At 38.9% G+C, this 24,128-nt stretch overlaps 2 protein-coding genes across 3 annotated transcripts; one reads left to right on the forward strand and one right to left on the reverse strand.

The window, feature by feature from the left end:
• Nucleotides 1-23: 23 nt before the first annotated feature.
• On the reverse strand, nucleotides 24-9,233 carry LOC131776326 (trace amine-associated receptor 9-like). 2 transcript variants are annotated; one of them, XM_059092491.2, is made up of 3 exons: nucleotides 9,011-9,233; nucleotides 5,777-6,301; nucleotides 24-968 (listed from the first exon to the last, which is right to left on the reverse strand). In XM_059092491.2, the coding sequence occupies exons 2-3, from the start codon at nucleotides 6,169-6,171 to the stop codon at nucleotides 284-286; spliced, it is 1,080 nt and encodes a 359-aa protein (XP_058948474.2). In that variant the 5' UTR covers nucleotides 6,172-6,301; nucleotides 9,011-9,233; the 3' UTR covers nucleotides 24-283. The 2 variants fall into 2 exon arrangements, with proteins under 2 accessions (XP_058948474.2, XP_066024294.1); XM_066168197.1 differs by lacking the exon at nucleotides 9,011-9,233 and adding an exon at nucleotides 6,411-6,475.
• A 2,128-nt stretch (nucleotides 9,234-11,361) lies between these two features.
• On the forward strand, nucleotides 11,362-23,543 carry LOC131776359 (protein sel-1 homolog 3). The gene is given in 25 exon segments (XM_059092528.2): nucleotides 11,362-12,236; nucleotides 12,344-12,404; nucleotides 12,826-12,891; nucleotides 13,437-13,552; nucleotides 14,022-14,205; nucleotides 14,301-14,436; nucleotides 14,592-14,631; nucleotides 14,770-14,862; nucleotides 15,785-15,975; nucleotides 16,144-16,278; nucleotides 17,033-17,150; nucleotides 17,613-17,674; nucleotides 18,003-18,122; nucleotides 18,728-18,865; nucleotides 19,060-19,122; nucleotides 19,415-19,588; nucleotides 20,256-20,377; nucleotides 20,468-20,551; nucleotides 21,125-21,294; nucleotides 21,429-21,538; nucleotides 22,104-22,152; nucleotides 22,155-22,187; nucleotides 22,190-22,226; nucleotides 22,928-23,036; nucleotides 23,137-23,543. Coding segments are annotated over 25 exon segments (3,096 nt in total). The 5' UTR covers nucleotides 11,362-11,629; the 3' UTR covers nucleotides 23,215-23,543.
• Nucleotides 23,544-24,128: the final 585 nt, after the last annotated feature.

Raw genomic sequence — 24,128 nt, forward strand, 5'->3', positions numbered from 1 at the left:
AAAGTGAACACGAAGTAAACACGTGCAAACGTCCTAAAGCGCGGGAAAATGAGAGTCCAAGTCATTATTGCTTTCAGATTTGCATCTTGACTGGTTGAGCGGACGGCGCGAGTTTTCTTATCCGCCATTGAGGAAGATAGGAAAAGGAAAACCAGTACAATTTAGGAATTTCCAAGAATACTGTGCTTTTGTTCTTGTTAATAGCGGAACAAAGACGAAGATTCATAGGATGCTTTTTTCGTTTATCTCTCTATATATGGGATTTCCTTATTCGTCTGTCATTTCAACTTTCTTGAGCAAAGTTGATGTTTCCCATTTCGAAATTCTCCGCTTTCGTTTCTTTCGTTGTATCTCTCCTACTGGACAGATAGCTGTTGAAGTCTTGAGAGTCTTTTCGCGCCAGCGGACATAGCATACGTTTCATTCCTTTGCAAAACCTCTTGTCTCGAATAGCGTAGATCACTGGGTTCACACAACCATTTAGGAGCGTAATGGTGAGCACTGCGTTCAGAATACTGCTCGAGAATTCCCAAGATCCTTTGGAAATCATATTGGCCATCGACAATACTGTGTATGGAAGCCAGGAAACGACAAAGGCTCCAAGAACAATTAGCAGCGTCTTCATAGCCTTGGTTTCCATGGCTCTTTGGCCAATCGTGTTGGAGCCTGGCGTATTCACTGAGTTCTTTTTAATCTCTCTCACGTGGTACCTAGCCACAAAGAAGATTCTACAGTAACAGTATATCATGCAGATCACTGGAGCACCAAATGGCAACAATGCCAGGCCGAGAGTATACACCCTATTCGCCAGACCCTTTGCGCCCCAGTTTGGACGGCAGGTGGAGGTCTTGGGCTGATAAACAACCTCGCCCCAACCGAACTGCGGTGCAAATGCCCAGAAAATGGAATGGACCCAACCCAAAAGAAGCAGCACGACTGAGCGGATCGTGGTTAGAATAGTCTGGTACCTAGAAGGTAAAATGATCGCAATCAAGTTATGGCAATGCTTTAACCCTTCAACCCCCAAGATTTATTAGTATCTTATTTCTCCCTGAAAATCACCCCTGAATGCTTAAGGTTACGAGAATAAGGGAAGTGGTCACGAATTAAAGAAGCCCTTGGTTGTTACACACTTTCTCTATGTCAGCACCTCAGGAGATGAACAGAAAACAGAGTGAAGAATATGCCTACTGATGTTAGGGCGTAGAGGGATAATATGTATTCTGAAAAGTGACTCTTTTTTTACTGAAAGCCCATAGTTAGTAAAAGTTTAACATTCACAGGCACAGGCACAGGTTAATTCACCAAAATGTAAACATTTCACTCGCGTGTTAATTTAATTACAAACGGCAACCAACCAGAAGGTTTCTAGTTACAGCTTTTCAAGGCTATAAACTTACGAAAAAATATGTAGAGAGAAGTGTGCCGCAAAAACACTAAATATATTACCCTGTAATCACAAGTTGATCTGCGATATCGTTTTCTTTTGTCTTGCAAATTTAAAGGAGGGTTTCAGAGTATAATTAATTTGATACAACTAGTCTTTCAGAGAAACACCTGATTTCCTACTAAACATTGTCGTCAGAGACCATATTTTATTTGGAATTCTGTATGCATCAACCATTTCCACCACGCTTCTTTCGTGTCACGACACGTTCTTTTAAAAATAGTCTTAAAAGTATCGTACTTAATATTCTTGCCGTTCACTACATCAGTTAGCGAACAGTGTTCAGTTGCTGTAGGAAATAAATCAGGACAATCAACAATATTACTTGATCACGAATAGAACCGCAAAAAAGTAACTTCCTGTTGCAGCACATACGTATACCTATCAGGTACCTATTTCTCAGCGGAGATGTGATGTTCATTTTGTGGTTTGTCTGTCTTGCCATCACCTTAAAAAAAGACACCAACCGAAAAATATTTTCCAAAACCTAAAAAAAACTGTTTCCACTTCAGTTCATAACTGCCTTCGAGTGATAATTTCAAGGCTTTTAAGCGTATGTTTCCTTTTTTTGTTAACTCTTCAGTGCGAGCCTCGTTCTTTGGTTGTGGTGGTTGTTTCATCTCCCCGTTGATCTTCTGGGTTTACGATACTTTTTCTTAAACGAAATACACTGAAGCTCCTTTTCACGTCCACAGTATCCTTAAAACATTTTGCTAGAAGCAACTCCCTAAAAGCAAATCGAAACTCTCTCTTTCGTACTGTATAAATAACAGGGTTGACCAGCGAGTTGGTAAACGACAGCAACATGCTAGCCTGACGAAAGAATGTTTTTGTATCGCTCGAAAAATGCCTGCTCAAAACGTTCCATGTTATGGTCCTGACAGCAACTGGCAAAACGCAACAAAGAAATATTGCGACGAAAATGATCGATGTTACTTTGAGGGCTTTCTTCTCCCCTTGAAATTTGGTCCTGGCTTCTATCGTAACTTGTTCCAACGAAATTTTTTCCTCATGCCGTTTGGCTTCTTTGTAAACAAGTCTGTGGAGTAAAATCGTCGTGAAAATGATAGATGCTACCAGAATGTAAAAACACTTTGCTGATTGTGTGAAAGTGTAAAAGAGAAGTGCTGAGGTAATCCACGGCACAGCACACGCTACCAATAGACGACCTTTGGTGATGAAGCGGTAATAACAAAAAGTGTATTTCATGGCGAGGTAACGCTCTCCGCTGATTAAAAACAAATGTACCACCGAAGTCCAGAATGTAAGGAAATAGGAAATGCTAAAAGCCAAATTAATGTCACAAATTCCGCCAAAAGTTTTTTCTTTCACAAGGTAAATAGTCACGGTTATGTAAAAGGGTTGGGTGATGAGACCAGAAATAAGATCTGTCAGCGCCATACCTGCCAACAAGATGTTAGGGAGAGTTTGTAGTCGTTTCTTGGTTTTCACGGCCACCATTACTATGGCGTTCAACAGAACGGTCAAAGGACTGGCCACTAAATTGATAACAACTGCTGCGATAATGAAGCTTCTGTAAGAACAAGGTACAGATAGCTGTACAGATGACTTAAAGAAAATGTGTTTGCATTCAATTGCATTTTCAATCCTCGGAGAGTTCGAATGATTCATTTTCTGCTGTTGTACAGTTAATCAGATGAGGGCTTCTTTGAACTCGTAGTTTCGTGCTGAAAACACCTTCTATTTGCAGGCTATATGAATGATTTTATTTGACAACCGCAAAACAATCGATTTTAGGGCCAACTCTAGTCCACTTGAAGTAATACAATAAGTCAATGAGCCTCTCAGCTTTCTTTCAATTTCCTTCCGATACAACCATTGTTAAATTCGCTCATCATAAGACACTGACCAATGCAAATTAACAAGCAGATGTAAGATAGCTGTCAAAGAAAACGTCTTTCCCTGTTGATCTAAACACGAAAGAAGCCCAAAGCAGACATGGAGTTATCTCCACAGTCAGCATGACCAAGTGACAATTAGAGGAGGGTAAGTTTCTAAAGAAACTGTTGTGCTGCGTCGGTGAGGGAGTACAACAGAGTAACATAGTATTATCAACGCAAATTGGCCACCGAGTTTAAAAGAGTTTAAAAGCTGACATTTCGAGCGTTAGCCCTTGGTCAGAGCTAATGACAAAGGGCTAACGTTCGAAATGTTAGCTTTTAAACTCTTTACGGTGGCCAATTTACGTTATCAACTCAGTTGATAATACTACATTACCCTGACTGACAATTACTCTTTTACACAGACAACTTTTCATTAACTGTTTCCGGCATACTGAATGTAATAATGCGTCATACGAATTTGCCCATTAAGAGAACTTGAGGTCTAATATGACGCAAACATTATGATGCGAATTTCTACAAGATGAAATTTGATTAGTCAAATTTACTCTAAATTTTACCATCAGGAAAACTAATTTTCCTTGCCGCAGAATTTGTCTATGGCAATTCGTTTTAAACACCGTGTTTTAAAATACGCCGATTTTATATTCAAGTTTTCGAAGGGCTTTAAAACTGATTATATCGTTTTGAAAGGTTGGAGTGCTCTTGAAACAGAATTTGATTTGGGTAGCCGGCTTAGGAATATACAAGTTAGTCAAACGGACCTACACGCAAGGCAAACACGAAAACATATTCACGCGTGAGAGGGAGCGCGAAAAGGAACGCGACTCTCGCCCTTCACGTTCGCCTCGCGCTTGCGTCCGCTTGCCTTTAAACGAAAAAACATGATGCCTGTTCAGTAGGGTGGGAAAACCCCATCTGTTTTTAGGAACCATTTTGATGGAGCATAGTTTTCTTTTGAGATATTGCTTTAAATTATGTGAATTTGAAAACAATTGCAACTCTGTATGTAGCTGCCTGATTGTGTTTCCTAAACATTGCATTGTGGAAAAAGGAGAACAGATTCCATCTGGCGGATTATGAAATAATTAGACTCATAGTGATATACCCTGGTGATCAGCCTAGAAACCAGGCCAATAAATGAATGTAAATACGTTCTATGCAGTGGTTGGAAATGTTGTTAACGGGATGTGGTTTTTCATCAATTCTGCAGATTCATTTTGTCGCAGATGTTTTCATTAGCCTACCTCTTATATAACGAGGGAAAAATCTTTCAAAACTCAATATCATTAGATGTAATCGAAAGTAAACTCTGCGGTATCGAATTAAATTAAGTAAGAAGTTTTTAGTTTCTCCTGCTCTGTAAATCATCAAAACAGTTGCTTTTGTCTCAAGGGATCGCTAATTGTATCTTTTTTTAATGTTCATTACGACATGTAAATTAACGATCTTCAGAAAGAAAGCTTTGAAAATTCAAGCGATTTTAATTATTCAAAGAAGTCTACATCTCTTAATTTGGTAGGACTGATAAATTCATTTCCGTTTTTAATGAAAAGGTTGTCAATTTTAGGCTTACGTTCGTCATTTTCATATATCTCTTAAAAAAACCCTTGATATTGAATCTAATACGGAACTGTAAAATTTCATTTAGAATTTTTTTGCGAGTTTATTTATTTAGTCTTTCTTAGTCTTTTCTTTAGTTACTTTTCTAGTCTTGCTATTAACTTTTTTAATTGTTTTTTGTAAACCATTTTCAACTATGGCTTAATCAAACATACACCATCTTTGTTATCAAAGCCTTTTTCCGCCTTGCAAATGTTTTTTTTCGTGTCTAAATCCCATACACTAGTATCCAGATTGATTCAGTCGTAATCTGGTGAAGACCCATAAAATTTTGCTTTTAAAATATCGCTTATGAAAAACCCTGTGCAGAGCAGAATAATTTACAAAGATTCTTCATTCATAATTACATGTTAGCTTTTTTTGGTCCGCATCTTGAATTAACGATAGTTTACTGATCAAATCTCAAGATGTACCAGGGGCACAAAGGTCCAGGAAATGAACTCTTCTTTCTTGTTCGTATTTTAACTCAATGGCGCCTTCTAGTCTGATGCGGAGGTTAAAATGAGCTGCTTTGACTTACTGAATACTCGTTTTCCCGCTTTTGGAATTCATCAACATGTAATTTTATTCAAACATAATTTGGATATTGTCGGCCGCTCTTTGCCAGTATCAACAACTATACATAACACTTGGTGAATGGGTTTTGTAAATAAAACCGAGGTGCTCAGGAACTTGAACTAAGATAATATAAACAAGACGCCATTGCTTAGTCAAGTGCTAACCGTGTTGTAAACCATTGTTGAAATTTTGATTGCGAGTTTTGAGTAGAGAGTACGGGAGAGGTCGAGGTTAATTAAGGGTTTTTTTTCCCGGTTTTGTATATATCTTTGCAGTTGTTTCTTACCTTAAAGGATCGGTTATGGCGAGATAGCGATCCACGCTGACAAAAGACAACGTAACCAAAGAGGCGTTGATACTCACTGAAATGAAAGTTGCATGCCATTTGCACCAAGTGAGGGAAATATACCAATTCTGAGCGAGCGATGCCATGATGTAAAATGGGATGTAAATCGCCCCGACAAGGAAATCTGCGGACGCCAAACTACTGATGAAATAATACGTGGGCTTGTGGAGTTTGTGATCGAAGATCACAATTCCTATAACGAAGACGTTCCCAAACACGCTGCCGATGCAAATAATGACCAGCACAACGACTTGTACGTAAACTTCAACGTCGTTCCTCATCATTGGAGATGGTGATGGAGTTGCATTCAGCTGGCCTATATGAGTCACGTTCATCCTTTTTCTGTCCACAGGGGTGCGTGCTCTCTTGTTAAACTGGCGACTGTGAACAACTAAGATCCGTCAAACCAGAGGATCACTGAAATAGGGCTGACGGCTGAATAAGCAGTTCAGTGACGCCAGCCTTCTGTAAAAAAGGAAAATTGGCGTTAATGTTTCCAATTAGCATAAGACAAGATATTTCACTCCCCATAGAGGTGTAAATAAATTACAAACACAGGATAGAAACTGTTTACTTGGGGAAAGAGTGCAAAGAAAAAGTGCCCCCCATAATGGACACACAAGTGTGGTACTGTTCTTCTCGTTCAGGAAAAGGTCACCTTTGTTTGAACAGGATCGACATTGACTCATCATTAGAACACAACTGCCACGCGATAAAAAAAATTGTTGATAAAAGAGAGTGCATAAGTTTTGAATTCATTATCAAGTCTCAAATTAAAGCTCTTTTATTGTGTCTTCAACGGTAAAGTTTCGTTAAATCTAAATGGTTGGGATTTTCTTGCTTGTGGTTTCAAATTGGAATCCAAGGTTGTTAAAAGGGAGCCCATGAAATTGTTGTGATAAATAAACGAGACCACAGCACCGTATGGACAAACTCAGCCAACGAATACGAATTAAAGTCATGTATTAAACATATTTTTACTAATCAGAACATACAAAAATTAAACAAGATGATTGATGAAGAAAAAATTGGTTTTAAAAAATAATGTGAGGCAATGGACCGGAAGACCCGGTGCATGAATCGTTTTACAAACCACACAAGAGAAGGAAAATATTCCACGACATGTTCCTCGACATGTTGCTTTGGTAATGAAATTTGGTGATTGACGCTGTCTGTGAAGGCGACATCCAAAGAAAATTAGTGGTAGACGTTATTAGAAGGTGCTTTATGACATGCAATGGGATACAAAATTTATCTTTATTTCATACCGGTCACTGGTTAACGATCCCTGACGATAAAATTCGCATCTCCCAACGGTCATGCAATGTCCAGTTTATTAGACAGTTATCGATAAAATATGCGAACTTAACAGTTCATTTAAAGTAAACCAAATACATTCACCCTTGGTAGAGGATGCGTTTCCGAAAAGTTATTCCCTGCACATTCAGACAAAGCACATTCCCTTTAGAGAAAAAAATTTTCTGTCAAAAATAACGAATTTATTTTGGGTGATATTAGTAAAATAAAAAAGCTCTCCCTAAAAACACAGTCACTTATCCCCATGGTGACATTGATATCTCCTCATGTGGAGATAAATTTGATATTCTCACCACACAAAATGACGATATCATATTCTGAAGACTGGTAGAGTAATCCTGGTTATTTCCCCGATACAATTCTTTCGCATGCGAAATTTTCATGGTACATTTTCGATGTAGGATCATATCATTTCATTCCCTCTCATTTAAGTACCTGATAGATTGAATGTACTTGTTGATCACGTGAGATTGCAAGTATCCAGCTCAACCCTGAAAATACTGATTATTGACTTTGCAGTAAAAAACACCGATGAATACCATTTTTCTTGTCTTTATACTAAATTATTAAGGGTACCTTATCGTGCGAATTGCTAAGTGACGATTAGTTTGCCCTCACGTAATGTATGCCTTGGTAACTTAAATGATAACTTACACTGCTAAGCTTTATCATTTGCGTGTCATTTTCCCCCAATAGATTGTATGTACTGTCACATTTTTAATCATAATACGCAGGATATTATTTCACGTTTGTAAAGTCAAAATTTTGTCGATTGGATAAAAACAGGAACTAGAAATTTTTCCGTGTGAATCAAATGTTTTCACGACAAAAAAAGGAAACAGTGTGTTTCAACTCCACTCAATGGAGTAATTACAGGTGAAATATGAGGTCGCTTAGGCAGTTAGCACCCATGCAGTTTTTTTAATTTCGTGCGCTTGCAACTTTTTGTTTGGTTATTAAAATCGAGACTGAACAGAAATAGTATTTGCTCCAGATGTCCCGTATGGAATTACTTCCTTTCGCCTGACATGATGTAGACTGATTAATGCTACAGCATTGAAACGTGGACTTTAAAGGATCGATTTCTGATCGACTGTACTTTTTCAAGCCGTGTAGCCACGTCGCTTTTTAGGAAAGGCAAAAAAATTCCTTGGTTGGTACCGTGGCAACTTCAAAACATTAGTTTCCCGCTGTCGTAAAGAAACCGGATCGAAAATCACGTTAAATTATTCTTTCTTACAAAAGGAGAAAACAGAAACATAAAGAATGGCAACCTTTATTCGGAAACTGCATTTCTGTTGATTTTTAAAAGTTGGAAATATGACAAATTTTTATTTAACATTTCAACTGACTTTCCTCTTTGAGTGGCATTCGCTGTCGGCTGGTGACTTCAGCAGGTTTATTAAAATAAAGGTTTCCGACTATTTCTGAAGAACCTTTTCACAGCGAAAGCAGTTTTCCTGAATTTTTTTCATATCTTTTCCTATGCTTTGGTTTTTGTCAGCAGGCCTCTCTAATTTTACCTAAAGAGCTTGTTCACCAAAATGTTCATCAAAAAAAAAAGAAAAGGAAACGACCTCACACTCTTTAAAATAAAAATTTCAATAAACGGTTGACTCTGAGTTCCCGAAATCAATGTAGTAACTGATAAACATGACTACGTCTCTCCGCTTGCCTTCACTTTTCTTGCCCTATTGCAATTTTTGTGATGTATCGGCCTGCTATAGGCTATAATCTATATAGGCTAAAGATCTGTAACTGGAAGAATAGCTCTCTGTCACCTCAAAGTGTAATTTCGTCATTTTAAACAAATTTTCTGAAATATTTCAGCACATTTTAATGAGATGGGTTACCTACCTTTCTTTAACATCCTTCAGCCCCTCAAAAAAACTGGTGTCAGATCTCACCCCTTGCGTTTTCAGCGCATTACTGAGGAAAAACTGAAAGTGACCGAGTTACCGAATACTGGCGCTTGTAGTTAATAACTGAGAAATATTTGCTTAAGCAAAGCACCTGTATTTTGTTTGACCCATAATTCATTCATTCCTTGCGCGATATATTACAATAGACGAAGTAAGTGAAAACCGACTTCTGAGTGGTTAATACTGCCCGAATTTTGTCGCTTTATTGATTGACGAATTGGAAACAGATAATACAAACAGGAAAACTACGGTAACACTTAAAGCATCAGGCGAGATATGGAATGATTATAGGGAATAAAAAGTAGATTTTGAACTGGTTAGCTTACTGATGCATAAGTATTTTCCGAAATAAAATTTGATATTTTGTTCAGCGGGGTAAATAGTGCAAATTACCCCTTCTAACAACAAAGATACAACACGTTTGTATACTCTCTTTAATGGTTTGAGTGAGGTCTCAATACTTATGAACCATCAACATCTGTTACTTTCTCATTATGTTGTCGGTAATTTTTTAATTTTAAAGAGCTTTTTTAATTTATGATTGGACCCCGACTATTTATCAATCTTTTTCGGTGCAATATCAAGGGGTTTTTATTGTAATTGTGTATAATTCCTTTTTCTCCATTTCATGCTTTCCAACTCAAGTTCTTCCGTGCCGCTTGAGGATCTGTTGATGTTTTGTGATTGGAAAAAAAAACCGACTTCGACAGTTTAAACTCGAGGACTTAAGCGACTGTGTATTAATAAGATTCGAAAACATCCGGTACTGTATCCAAGAATCAGAAGTGATTTCAATCTAAAATATGAAAACGTTTTCTTTCAAATGAAATCCAGTTTCTAATGCCATAGTGTCTTCTCGGTCAGATATTTTTCCTCGGTGTATTCGACTCGTTAAATAGACCTGTTTTCAGAAGAATTTTAAAAATATATTATTACGTGACTTAAGAGTTGTCAAAAACGTTCTCCTCTAAGAGAATGATTCAAAGATTGTTATGAAAATTGGACCCTAAAATTTTTCACGTGAGGGCAAGTTACCTAGAGTTTTGTCAATATTTAGTCTTATTGGAGATGTGATCACTGAAATAGACAGATCATATCATGAATATCCTCTTAACTTTTGGATCACCACCACTTCCGTTCATTTGCTTCGTTTATTGCCAAAATACATTTTGACTGATAAAAAAGATACCGCGATATTAAAGCTTTGCGACAAAAGGCACCCAGTAAACTTTTCCTTTTTAAACACCAATTATTTGATGGACTGATTCATTTTTAAGTTTGTTTCTTTGAAATGGCATCGAAAAAAGTCAAAACATTTCCTCAACAATTGTAACCATTCTTTGTGACATTAAAGGGTAACATTGAAATATTACAACCTCGTCGAAACAACCTTAATTTATGCTTTAATTGCCTGTCTCGTAGCAAAAAATAACTTTGTTGTCCCCCGTTTCTACCGCTGAATTGCCGTCAACATGTCAAGATTCATCTTTTGTAGATCTCTAAAAAAGACCCCCTGTACTTCAAGTTCAGAGCCACCTTAAATTTTCGAAAGGGTGAGATAGCTCTGAACCTGTAGTACAGAATAGGAGAAAATTGAAAAAAGACGGCTATTTACCTGCTGAACCCAATTTAATTACAAAAAACAGGCTTATGATACTCGTTTTTGAGTTATAGCGCTTAAAGATAAAATTGAGGATGTTTCTGAGGTGTTAAAGTATTGTTATTTAACCTTAATACAAAAAAGAAAAAAAACAGCCTCTTGGAAAATGATTGGGAATTTCTTAATGATTTTTCAAGGACGCAGGTGAAAAATTTCTGTAGTATCGATTCATCCAAGAAACAGTATTTTAAAGTAACAAAACTGTACGAGTGCTGTTAATCCGATTTATTGGCTAATTTTGTTCGTTTCTGTTTTTCAACCAAAACAAATCATTTATTCTAGACCAGCTATCGAGAACCCGATCGTAGATTAATATAAATTTAAAATGAAGTTTTTATGTGTCATATTTTCCGAGATGCACGCAAGTTATCCCCTAGCAGTTCTGCGATGGGAAACGAATTACTCTCTGAAACCCTAGTAACGTTACGGTAAGATTGCGTTATTTTAGGCTCGCGTTACAAGTCACTAACCGTGACATGTTGAGACCGGGTATGAACTTCGATATTAGATAATTTTGCCAATGAATAAATCTATATACGTATATTATTTTTAATCGGAACTCTATTTCTTTAAAACTTTTCGGATATCCAGCACTGTAAGATACAATCAAGGTTTTCAAACGCGATTTGAGTCTTGTGCATTAAACTTGCACCGAGTCCTTGCAGGAGTAGCGCCTGACTGTTAACTGCACAATTTGGCATTATTTCGTCTGTCCGTGATCCTTATTAAATGTTATCAAAACTACGGTCCCATTTCAGCCGTTATGGTACCAGGAATGGTGTGAAATCCTCACCGAAAAACTGATCGTTACTTAAATTCTTCTTATCAAAGTCTGGTTTCCAAGCACCGGAACGAAAACGTACGTCAGATGTTGTGGCAGACAATCGCCAGAAAATGGCAAGCGTGGACGTTCTTCTGTTTATTTCCTGTTTATTTCAGCTCATTATCTCAAACAAGGCTAAACGAGCACAGCCTGGAGTTACACTGGATATTCCTTCAGACTTTCATGAACGAATGAAGGTGTACTATGATTTTGTGGAGATAATTGCCGCGCCTTCCCATGCAGAAGCAGAGTTTGACATTGTTCTCCTTTACAGGACCAAAGAAGCAAGGCTTTTGTCTGTAGAAATCATATCAATCGGAATAGAGGGCGAAGAGCGTAATGAGTTCAAATACACTCTTATGGTACTGCATCGTTCAGAAAAAACGCAAAAATTACGAGTGCGGGTTACACTCCGAGATTCATTGATGTATTTTGAAAACAGAGCTCTGAATATATTTCCAGATCTTTACGTTGAGCAGATTCATGTGACAATAACTTTGCTTGATCTTCTACCTGGTGGATTAGATTCAAAGCCCGTGTTAGCTGGGGATTTTCTAGTATTGCCTCTAACCTCTCCGTGGAGAAGACCTCAAAAACCAGGCTTCAGTTTTTCATGGCCTTGGGAACATTTGATGAGACACAAGCAGTGGAAGATTGAGAAATGTATGCATCTTAAAGGTACGTGTCCTATTGCCTTTAAATTTCAACCCCCCTTTTCTCTTTCCATATCATCATTGATTGCAATGTATACTTAAGTTTATTTTTATCTCATAATGGTTTTACAGATATTGTTGACTTGTTAACTTTTCCCGTTGCACTAACTGGCAAAGAGACAGGAGTTAAAAGGTATATCCTTGCTAATTTTCAACTTGCAAATTGGGAAAAGAATGTCACTTAATTTATGATTATCATCATTATTATCATCATACCTACCATGCCTTTGTGGAGGCACGGTGGCCTTATGGTGCGCTCGACTCTGGATCGAGTGGTCTGGGTTCGAGCCCTGGCTGGGGTCATTGTGTGTGTTCTTAGGCAAGACACTTTACTCTCACAGTGCTTCTCTTCACCCAGATGTACAAATGGGTACTAGCAAATGTGCTGGGGGTAACCCTGCAATGGACTAGCATCCCCTCCAGGGGAGAGTAGCAATACTCCTAGCCACTTCATGCTTAGGAAACCAGAGTTAAGTGCTGGCCCCATGGGCCTCTTGGGCCTGTATAAAGGCTTTACTTTTTTTTCTTACATGCCTAACTTTGCTTTGTCCTAGAATTCTTCCACCACTTGCATGGCCTAGGGAAGAACTGGCTGAGGCACACAGCAGAACAAAACCAAGGTGATAGTAGTGTGTGTTATTTAATTATCATTTTTATCATATGACTAGTGCCGCTTCACGCATTTTTATTAAAAACATCATTTCCTGTGAGAATGCTGGCAATGTGATAAGATGCTTGATGAATAAAGGGGGTAAGTTTCTAAATAAACTGTGGTGCTGCATTGGTGGGAGAGTGTAGCAAGTAATTAAGTGTTAACAACTGGGTTGAAAACATAAATTGGCCGCCGTAAAGAGTAAAAAAGCTGATGTTTCAAGTGTCAGCTCCTTGTCATACTTTTTACTCTTTATGGAGGCCAATTTACGTTTTCAACCTAGTTGTTAACACTAAATTACCTGATAAGATGCTTATTGACTTAAAGTTAGTCAGGCTGGATGGGAAAATGTTTGGCTCTTGGGAAGGGACCCCACTGCACTTGTTTCATGTAGTATGACAAGGCGCCAAATATTTCCCCATCTGGTCCTCTTACTTAGTCTATAACTAATTTGTCTTGTTGAAAGTTTGTCATGTGTGATCCAGATTTACAAGACATTGATTTCCTTCATAGATTTACCATTTCAACATGGATTTTCATATTTGAGCCATGTCTTGATGGTCTTTGTGGAATTTTAAATCACAGAAGTACATCTCTTTTGACTCCATTATTGAGTATAACGTCAAGTGGTAAGTGACTCATATATAGGATGATTTTACTGTTTGTGTTAGTTATGGGTCTTTATATCCTAAGAATATTAGAAGGGGGGGGGAGGGGAGATGCTGGTGCATGCCCTGACTTAGTGGTTTATGTGCTTGAAAGCTGATGTGGTTGCTGTTATGTGTTCTTTGGCAAGACACTTCACTTCCATGGAGCCTCTTTCCACTCAGAAATATATAAACAGGTGGCGCAAGCCTGTTGATTGAAAATAACCTGAAAAAATGAGGATGACCTTGGATTGGACTGGTGTCCTGTCCAGGAGGACAGTATGGTCAAAAATCTGTATATGTGCAAACATTATAGTGGCTAGGTGGCTTGCTTTCAGGTTGTCTTATATAAATTTTAGTCACCCTTGTAAGTCATGGTGTTTTAAAAGCTCTTGCAGGATGGGCCATCTGGCCTGTAAGTTGAGGTAATCATTTTCCTTTTTCCTTACAGGACTTCTTCATATTCAGGTACAATACACACCTGATCTTGGTTATGCATTTGTCATCAACAGTCGGTTGCCTCTCAAGAAGTGGGTTCAGATTGTGATGTCAGTTGATGATAAAACTATATATGTTTCAACCAGACACCGCAATGGCCATGTGTTAGAGAAAGAGGAGAATGCTATCCACAAAGAGTGAGTTATAGAGAAAAAAATTAAGTTTTTATTTGCAATTAATTTATGTTATGGTGTAAAGGGTCAATAATGTAATGCAACATGTTGTTGCCTAGGTTTCCTTATGGGTCATTTAATTACAAAGACACTGAAGGATTTTGGGTGCTTGGTGGCACTGAGGGATCCCAAACCCTCCAAGGAATCATTGGACACACACGTATATATAGGCGTCACCTCCTATTTCCAAACCAGGTAATAACATATCACTTTTTATAGATATTGAAATTCAGCCAATGCAAATACTTTGTATAACTGATGAGGAGTGAAGGAATTTGATAAACTTAGCCAGTAATTGATTTATGACAGTTATCTTGGAGAAAGTTCTTTTTTTAAATTTCTTGTTTCAGGTCTTCTCTCCCCCTAAGGATCATATCATGTTCCGCATGGGTAAACTGAATTTTCCATTATTACTTTGTGAATCTTAACTTTTCATCATTTTCATTGCCTTTAGTCACTTGCACTCCTCATTTACACCAACAAAGGAAGTAGAGAAAAAATTGATTTAAATTATGATTCAAATTTCAGCCCTTACAGATCACTCAGTTGCATGTGGTGAAAGGATTGTCAACTTACATGAATCTGTATTAGAGGACATTGAGAAAGAATCAGTAGAAAATGGTAAGCTGATGTTGACTTTGATGATAATTTGAAGTTAGAGACCCCATGTTCTAAATATTTACTTTTGCTAGTACTATAGTTGGAATGATGATTTGAATAAAGCTAGACCCAGTTAATCTTGATCTTACTTTTACATAATCATGCAAGATTCTCCACAGTACCCAGTGGTCTTACCTATGTATATTTAACATGTAATGAAGAGTGGAAAACTGTAGAGCAATTAGAACAGAGTAAAAAAGATTAGGATACATGTGGCTGTGGGAGCCTATCCTAATATCTGTAGCATGAGGTAACAACAAGTAATTCTTTGCCTCTCAGACAGTGTACATGTAAGTCACATGTTACTTTCCAGCAATTTTTAAAGATTACTGATACCCATTTACTCTCCCGTTTTGAGTCAACACAGAGATCAAATGTAGGACATATGCAATGGGATCAATTTTCCCAGCTGCTGAAACAGCTGCTGTCACACTAAATAAACCAAGAAGAACTGAACTGTTTACATAAATTTGTAAAAGGGCAACACGAATAGGGAAAGGAAAAATCAAGATGTTTTGTACACAAAGCTTATTTAATTGTTGCAGATTTCACGTTGGTTTACCACTTTTTTTAACCATAAAAAAAGTTCTTTTGTTTTTAAACGTTGCAATTTACTTGCTCGCATGATTGTCTATAACTCAACACTTTTAAGACAACTTGGTTCTGACATCCTGAAAGAGTGTCACCCAGTCATCAAAAACAGTGCACATTTGCAGATGTTTGACCTCAGTGTTTACCGTGAGAGAAAAATCTGGCTAAGGAATTTATCAAAGTAACCAGCCTTGAACCTGTGTCTTTCAATAACAAGATCAGGATACCAACCACTGATCCACTTTTTATGTACTCTCACTATGAATAAAATAGTTTTTTTGTATTTGTCCAGAAAACTGTGCAGCCAAACGTAGATCCCTGATGGATCTTATGCCAATCTCAAACAGAAACATCCAAAGCAAAGTTCCTTTATCAGGGGAGACCCCAGAGGTGGATGCCATTATTCGTGAAGCCATGAGACACCATCACAATGACTTGATATCTATGGCAGAATTCCTATATCAGCTGGCAAATGAAAAACTGGTAGGTTGTTTTCTTGAAACTCTTTGTCTTCCCTTGGAAATTGGTGAAAAATGCTATTTGGCAATTCTAACAAGATCTGACCTGACCCACTAACATTTGGCTCAGTGCAAACCTCTGTGTTAAAATTCAGTTATAGTTGACGACTACATGCTTTCTTTCAATCTTCAGGTTGATGATGTAACAAAAGCAAATGAGGCATTGGCCATTTTCAGAGTGTCCAGCTGTATGGGACACATCAAGTCACAGTACATGATGGGAATAATGAATTTGGTTGGGCTAGGTGTACCTCAACATGAAATCGAGGTATGAATACCACAAGAGAATGGATTATAACATTAAGGTGTTGTTTTCATGGCCTGTCACATGTTACTTTTCTATGTACTTAGACTAAACGTTGTTTGTGTATACTTAGCCTATGTTATGGTGTCATCTCAGTGAAATGGGTCTGGTAACAACATTTTGCACTGTACCTCTTCATTCTTTCAACTATTGCATATCCCACATGTTAGGCTTTCTCTCTTACCACGTTGTCATTGTGAGGCCTGGGAAATGGTGGCTTTGCGACGTCACAGTTCGAGATAGGGCACAGGATTGACCGAGCGCAAGGGGCCTGGGAATAACAACAAATTAATAAGAGATGAAAACAGAACAAAGCGTTTTCAAACCTGATGAGGGGGAGTAGGAATGGCGCGGTGAAAAGCGCCAGGGTTTGAATCAAACGGGTCGTATGGAATTACCTCTATAGATACTCGCATCACAAAGAGTAACGAGAGTAAATTTCTAAAGAAACTGTGTTGCTGTGTCATTGGGGTAGTATGACAATATGATTGGTTTTCTCAACTGAGTTGATAATATAAATTTGCCGCCGTAAAGAGTTTCTTTAGCTAACGTTTCGAGCGTTTGACCTTCGTCAGAGCGAATCGTTAATTGCAACGAAGCTATTACACCATCATCCATCTTTTGTCATTTTGCACAGCTTAGCCATTCGCTCTGATGAAGGGCTAATGCTCGAAATGTCATATGGAGTAAGATTGGTTCGTTATTTCAATTACTGCAGGGATGGAAGTATTTGATGCTTGGAGCGGCTAAAGACCACGCCCTTAGTCAAATGGCTTTAGCTTACAGACACTTTATAGGAGCCGATGGATTACACCGAGACTGTGATATAGCTATAGGTATGACAATGTGGAACAAAACCATTGTTCAATAAACAGAAGTATATCAAGGAAGAAAGGTATCTGTGCCTTCTTAGATGTCCTTTAAACGTACTAGTTCATTCCCAATTAGAGCGCACTGTGGTCGGGTTTCATGTTTTTTTTAATCCAGAACAAAAGTAACTTGAGCTGTAAATAACAAAAAGATGGCAGGAAGCAGATGAGAACTCAGATTGAATACATGTAAGTGGCTCTAAGCGAGGAAAACGCGAGTTAGTGTCGAAGTAGTCATTAGTTTTTGTTTTGCATATGATCGGTTAAGTACTTGGCGCAAGTTTCTTGACCAATCACGAGGCGAAGTAAGTCAAAACCATAATATTCGACAAGCATTTTGGTTCACGATAAGTATGGATAATTTTTTCAGAACTACCAAGTTGTTACTTTCTTGGACATGACCTGATTTGAGGTGTGATTTCCTTTCAGGATACTACAAGGCAGCAGCTATGACCACAGATAAACTCTTGCAGGAACATCAGGAAATAAATGTGAGTTAAATGCAACGAAGCTTAGCTCGCGAGGAGGCCCTCCTACAAGACGCGCGTTTCTCCGTCTGCGGCAAGATTTCAGACGAGTCGTTGAGAGGTTTGCTGTGGGTCTGGCACTAACGTGATTATCTGTCCCAGACCCCTTGCAGACCTCTCGCATAAGGTTTCATACTTTCCCGCGGGCGAAGAAACGCAGACGAAATAAAGTTATTACACCATCGTCCATATTTCTTCGTTTTACCCAGACTTGACCAATTCATCAATTAGTGACGATTAGAATTGCACGATGACTTCACAGGTCATGTTGTTGACTTGTTTTTATTCCTAGACCCACTCGGAAGCAGTCCGCCTGGATGATTATGACGAATTAGCCAATCACAAAGGCAATGAATCTGACATGTTCCAGTGGCTTACCCATCAGGCTTTGCATGGCTTGACAGATGCTCAGGTGCGTTTCTTAATAATAAACAAATGAACATGTTATTTTTTGTCCATTGGAGAATGTTGGCAGAGCTTTATAAAGGTTAATTCCCTGAAATAGAACTCCCCTTTCCTCTCGTTGTCTTTAAAGCTTTCCATATTGTTTGTTTTCCTCGAAAATCTGAGGTACTAATGTTAGTTTGGTGCATTAGAACTTGGTGTGAATACATTATCTTCTTCAACGATATACTCGACGAAATATCTCGTTCTTGATTGGTCAATGACGAATGTATATGTAAGTTCTAGAGTGCTCTACGGGACCTCCTGTTTTTAAAACTCCCACAGAAAGTTTGCATTTATTCGTTCACGCGAGCGGCAAGCTTCAATAACGGACGCTTTTCGTTTCTGCTTTCCGAGAGTCCGCTTGCTAGCACTTTCACTTCGTTTATTCAAGACGAATTTGCCATATCCGTCCAACATCTCCAAGGTTATGCCAATACCTTTTGTGGAAAATCGTCTTGAGGAAGACCCAAGTATTTCCGAGTAATCCCGATTATACATGTAGGTTTCGATACATTACCTCTGACAAAAAAAACCGTTGCAACGGTGTTAAAAATCCACTTGTCATTTTAGAACGTGCTTGCGGAGATGTATTATTATGGTAAACGTGGTTTGCAGAGAGATTTGAACCGAGCAGTGAAGTATTATCAGATGGGAGCCGATAAAGGAGACCCAGAGGGACTCTATAACTTGGGTGTGTCCCTATTAAGGGTAAGAAATAAACAAACTAAGACCAGATTCTCAGTTTTAATCTTAAAGAGATTGCGCAATGTCATGAAGGAAAACCAATGTAATGTTGAGTTTGTTTCAACACGTTATCGTAAGTTTCTCTTTTGTAACCGAGTATTTCTTTAAATCTAAGGCGTTAAAGCGCAGTGAGTTGATTTTTGTACTTCTTTTTAAAGGGCCATGGTGTGGAACAGAACGAAACTGAAGCCATCAAGCTGTTTCAAATGTCTGCAGAACAGGTACAAACGCATTTTTGACTCTTGGTTTACTAGCCCATGTGGTGTCTGCTAACAGTGGTGCGTTACCACCAGGAAATCATGCTAAGTCGGTCGTCCAGTTAGAAAAATGTTTCCAATTTCCACACCTCCTTGTTAGGTTTTACGTCACAGCTTTGTGATTCACATGACGTTATGCTGCGCAACATCGTTTCTGTCCAATTCACCAGCCCATAATATTTTTTCAAACACATTCTTACTGGAAATATATTATTTTGTCGGAAAACGAAATTATTTTTTATTTGGTTTGGAGTAGGACTTTCCACCTGCTTTAAACGCCTTGGGTTTTTACGAGGTGAACACGCGTCAGAACTACAGCGGAGCAGCGGATTACTTTAGAAGAGCAGCTGCAAAGGGAGACAGAGATGGGCTAACCAACTTAGCTGTGTCATATGACAACGGCTGGGTGGAAGGACATCCTCCTGATAAGGTATGGAGAACGGAAGGGAGAGCTGGGCACGAGGATTCATCCACTCTCAAGATCCAATCCGTAGTCCTCCCCCCCCCCCCCCTCCAACTTTTACTTTTTCTTCATTAGTTTAGAGAATTTGGTTTTGTTTCCAAGAGGCAACCTCTGGGTTTGTCTTCTCCCGTCAAGTATTTTTCGGATAGTGTATTGATATCGTTCTTTCCAGGGGGGGAATACTTGGATTGATTTTTTTTTTCTGATACGTGCCGCTGGCCTCTTAGAACCTTTACCCCATCAAAGTGTATTCTGTGGCCAATTATAGACACCATCTTAAACACTTTTAGTTAAACGTAATATTCGCGATCCTAACTTAATCACATCCCGTTTTGCGTATACCTTATAAAGCCTTTTAAGCAGGTCATCCGAAAATGAACAGACACATTTAAGCCCAAAAATCTGGAAAATGTGCGACCCCATTCTAGTAAGTAGATTGGAAATGCAACCCCATCATAGTCAATCCAGCCGTGAAAATGCCAGCCCATCTGGTGGCACATCCCCGCACCCCTATTTCTGGGAGGTGCGCCTCCCCAGCGGTCTTTATCTCAAGCTGGCGTATCAACAAAGACGTCGAGATACGTAATGTAGTCTCATTCTGGTTTCTTTTTTCTTTTTTCATTTTCTTTGGCAGAAAGAGGCATTCAAGTATTGGTTTGAGGCTGCTACTAAGGGTCACCCAGGGTCGTGTCTTACCGTGGGGGAAGGGGTCAGTAGTGGCCTGTATGTTGAACGGAACTGTCCAATGGGAGTTGTGTAAGTAGCTTAGTAGAGTGGGACATGTTTCAGTTAACGCAATTTTTTTTTCGATATTCATTCCGTTTATCACTGCTTCTCCTTTTGCAGTTATCTTCGATTTGTAGCCGAACAGAATCCTGAGCTTGGACGGTTAATGAGGCGGGGCTTAGAAGCATATTACCAGGGGAACATGTACGGCGAGTTATAATAAAATTTTTAAAATTTTTTTTTCAACTTTGCCGTTTGATTAGTCTTAAAACCCTCTCCAGCTGGAAGGCAGCTTGGACGAATTGTGAGTGCGTAATCCAGAGGTCTTAGGTTCGAGTCCCGTTCCACAAGTTCTGCTAGTTGGGCTTTTACTCACGTGATGTTTGATGTGGATCTTTTTGTTGTTGGGGCAGCTAAGCACAATTTTCTTTTCCAAAGTAAAATTTTACAGCATTTTTACGCATTTATCTCCTAACCGATAAGGTGGAAACTTAAAACTTACTGCCCTCGGCACGTATTTAATTCGATCCCTCATTGGCTCCTTTCGACATTTTCCTTTGTTACGATTGGCTGTTGTGAAAACTTTGGTTGTATGATGATCTATCAAACTCTTGGGAAATTTTGATAAAAGTGTTGATTAAACAAATGTTTGTCTCGTACCCAGACCTGCCAAGGCTAAGCAGTGGCAAGGGATCTCAGTTACGCGGAGGATCTAGGTACGAGATGAAAGAAATGGTTTATTGATTAAATATTGGCCTCTTGATTTCGGTGTTCTAGGTACCAGTCGCTCGTTTACTTTATTTTAGCCGCCGAGGTTGGAATGGAAGTACCTCTCTACAATGCTGCAATGTTATGTGAAGAAAATCAGGATGAGCTGAACGATGCGACCGCGGTGGACTGCACATGGCATTACTATAACCGATCAGCGGCTATGGGCTGGGTGTTTGGTGAGGAACGATTATTTTTTGATCATTTGCTGGAACTTTCTCCTCACTCCATATTTTATATTGACAAAGCAAAAATAAAAAATGATGCAATGAGCTTTAATTAAATGCAATTTTTTTAAATTGTTCCCTTAAAGCTATGATTAAAGTGGGAGATAATCATTGGTATGGCAAAACTGTTCCTCAAAATATCACATTTGCTGCTGAAATGTATGCAGAGGCGGCGTCGAAAAACGATCTGCCACAGGTAAACTTCATCCATCCTCGCACCGAGGACTTTTAAAGGTTTTCATCGTTCACTCTCGTTCTTTATCGTTCGTCCTCGGTTTACACCCGAAGACGCTCTCTTTTCATTTTTTTAACCAATCTTCGTCAGCGCACTGTAACCTGTGACGTCATTCTGGGTCTCTTGAAAGCGCAAAAATAACGGCGATATTGGTTTTGGTAATTGTGGTGTATGACGTAAGGAGTCACGTTTGTCAGTCTCGTATTCTTGTAACACATGTGTCGTTTGGGATCGATTGGCTACACGGCTGAGTTGACAAATATTGTCGATAAATAAATCTCTATTGAGTTTATTTTTACGTCCCACTCATATTTTGGACACGGAATGGTGCCATACACTGCTTTAATACACGACGTAAGCCCGATTCTTCCTATGGCTTCTGGTAAGGAAAAAAACGGAAGAAAGTGCTGATCCGAACGTGGCGTAGTAGTGCGATAGTAGATAGGAAAAAAGGAGCACGATAACGAAGTATGTTAATATATAGCATTTTTAATTAAGAATTTTCGTTGTTTGTCTTAAATTATAGGCGGTTTACAACTTAGCTTATATGGTTGAATATAACTACTCTTTGAATGGATCCACTGGAATAGTGTCAATGAAGAGGATATCCTACAGGAAACCTTACCTTTGCTGCGTCACTTTACGAAAAGTGAGTTTCTTAACTCTAAACTAACTTAACTTGACTAACGGAATCGTGTCAGAGCAATTTAATCTTTTTTTCGTTATGGCTGTTTGTCTGTTCAGCGTATTTAAAAACTTTAGCTACCTTCTCAAACATCGTTCGTAAAACTGCAAGTAATGACTAAATCTCACTCTTTCCTCGCGCTTGGAGACTGTACTGTGTTTTTCCGCACTTGGCACTTGTGTTATGTTTTTCTGCGTTTGACGCTCGTGCTCAGTTTTCCGTGCTTGGGGCTCGTGCTGTGTTTCCCCGCACTCGGCGCTCGACTGTGTTTTCCCGTGCTTGGCGCCCATGCTGTGTTTTTCTCGCTTGGCGCCCATGCTGTGTTTTTTTCTCGCTCGGCGCCCATGCTGTGTTTTTCTCGCTTGGCGCCCATGCTGTGTTTTTCTCGCTTGGCGCCCATGCTGTGTTTTTCTCGCTTGGCGCCCATGCTGTGTTTTTTTCGCGCTTGGCGCTCGTGCTATGTTTTCCCACGCTTGGCGCTCGAGCTTTGTTTCCTGTACGTGGCGCTCTGCTGAGTTTTTCCTGCGCTTGGCGCCCGTGTTGCGCACTAACGCACCTCACGTCCACGCTTTGCACCTGTTCTTACTGCGTGCACCATAAAACGTTGTAGAACATAACGCGCAATTACTTCATTCCCTGGTAGTAAAATTTCGCTTACATTTCAGATGCCGAGATGCTCCAGAAAACAATAATGAATCTTTCTTACCGTGTGCATTTGGGATTGTGAGAATCCAACTAAAGATGTTTTGGAAAAATCACACAGTAATAGCTCAGGTGGGTTCAGGTCACCTCATGCCGCTCGATGATGTCGCGTGTTGGAGAAAAAAAGAAAATAAAAAGCTGACAATTGTTTCTCTTTCCGATTGTTTTTTAGGTGACTGCCGTAACTGTTACGTTTCTTGTTGGAGTGTGTAATGTTTGGAGTTTTTTCTCAGAAAGAAACGTACTCTGATTAAACTACGAAGATAAAACAAAATTATTTATATTATAGGTTAAAGTGTTGGAAATTCAAATTTCCACCTCTGTTTTTCATTTGATCGTACCCTTTTGGCTACGATTTTTAGAGAATAAATCTAAGATGTATTCTGTGTCGTTCAAGTATTATATATATGCACTTCTAACTTAAAGGGCGTGGATCGGAGTTTTACATCAGAGGGCAGTGACAATTGCCTATGGAACTCCCCCTCCCTGTCCTTGTACTTTGAAGACGGTAAAGATGGTTGAATTCTTTAGCTTGGTTCAGAAAGTACTGGATGGAGTCATTATCAAACCAATATGAAAAGAAGCTTCTCATCTTAATCTACAAAGTAAATAGGAATATTACCCCAGATAAAATAGCAAACCTCTTTAGTATTGCCAAGCCACACTGTAACGTCAGAAATAGTAATCACTTTGTTCTACCCAAATACAACCTGGACATTGGCAGAAATTCCTTAAGATACAGAGGCTCAGTAGCTTGGCACTTACCCTTACCTCTCGCAACGTTCCCACTCCCTTAATATTTTTAGCATTGTAATTTTAATCCCATAAGAATCAAGATTGTAAATATCTTCAGTATTGTTATTTTGAACAAATTTTATAATAGAACACCTGGATAGCTTTAGCTGAATATCCGAAGTTTAGTCCGTAGGCCTTTAAGAATCAAGATTTTTAATATTTTTAGTATGGTACATGTTGATCCGATTTAATAATAGTACACTTAGGTATGTTTTAGCTGCATTCCGTAGACATTAGGCTGTCCACATCAGCCCCTGGCTAGCCTTTACCTACTATACCAGTAAAGTATGTACGTATGTACATGTACACACAGTAACGTATGCTGGGCTTCCTACCCAGATTTTTGTTTTTTTTTTTTCGATTTCGATT

Source organism: Pocillopora verrucosa, chromosome 6 (genome assembly GCF_036669915.1).
Source record: "Pocillopora verrucosa isolate sample1 chromosome 6, ASM3666991v2, whole genome shotgun sequence".
Taxonomy (NCBI): domain Eukaryota; kingdom Metazoa; phylum Cnidaria; class Anthozoa; order Scleractinia; family Pocilloporidae; genus Pocillopora; species Pocillopora verrucosa.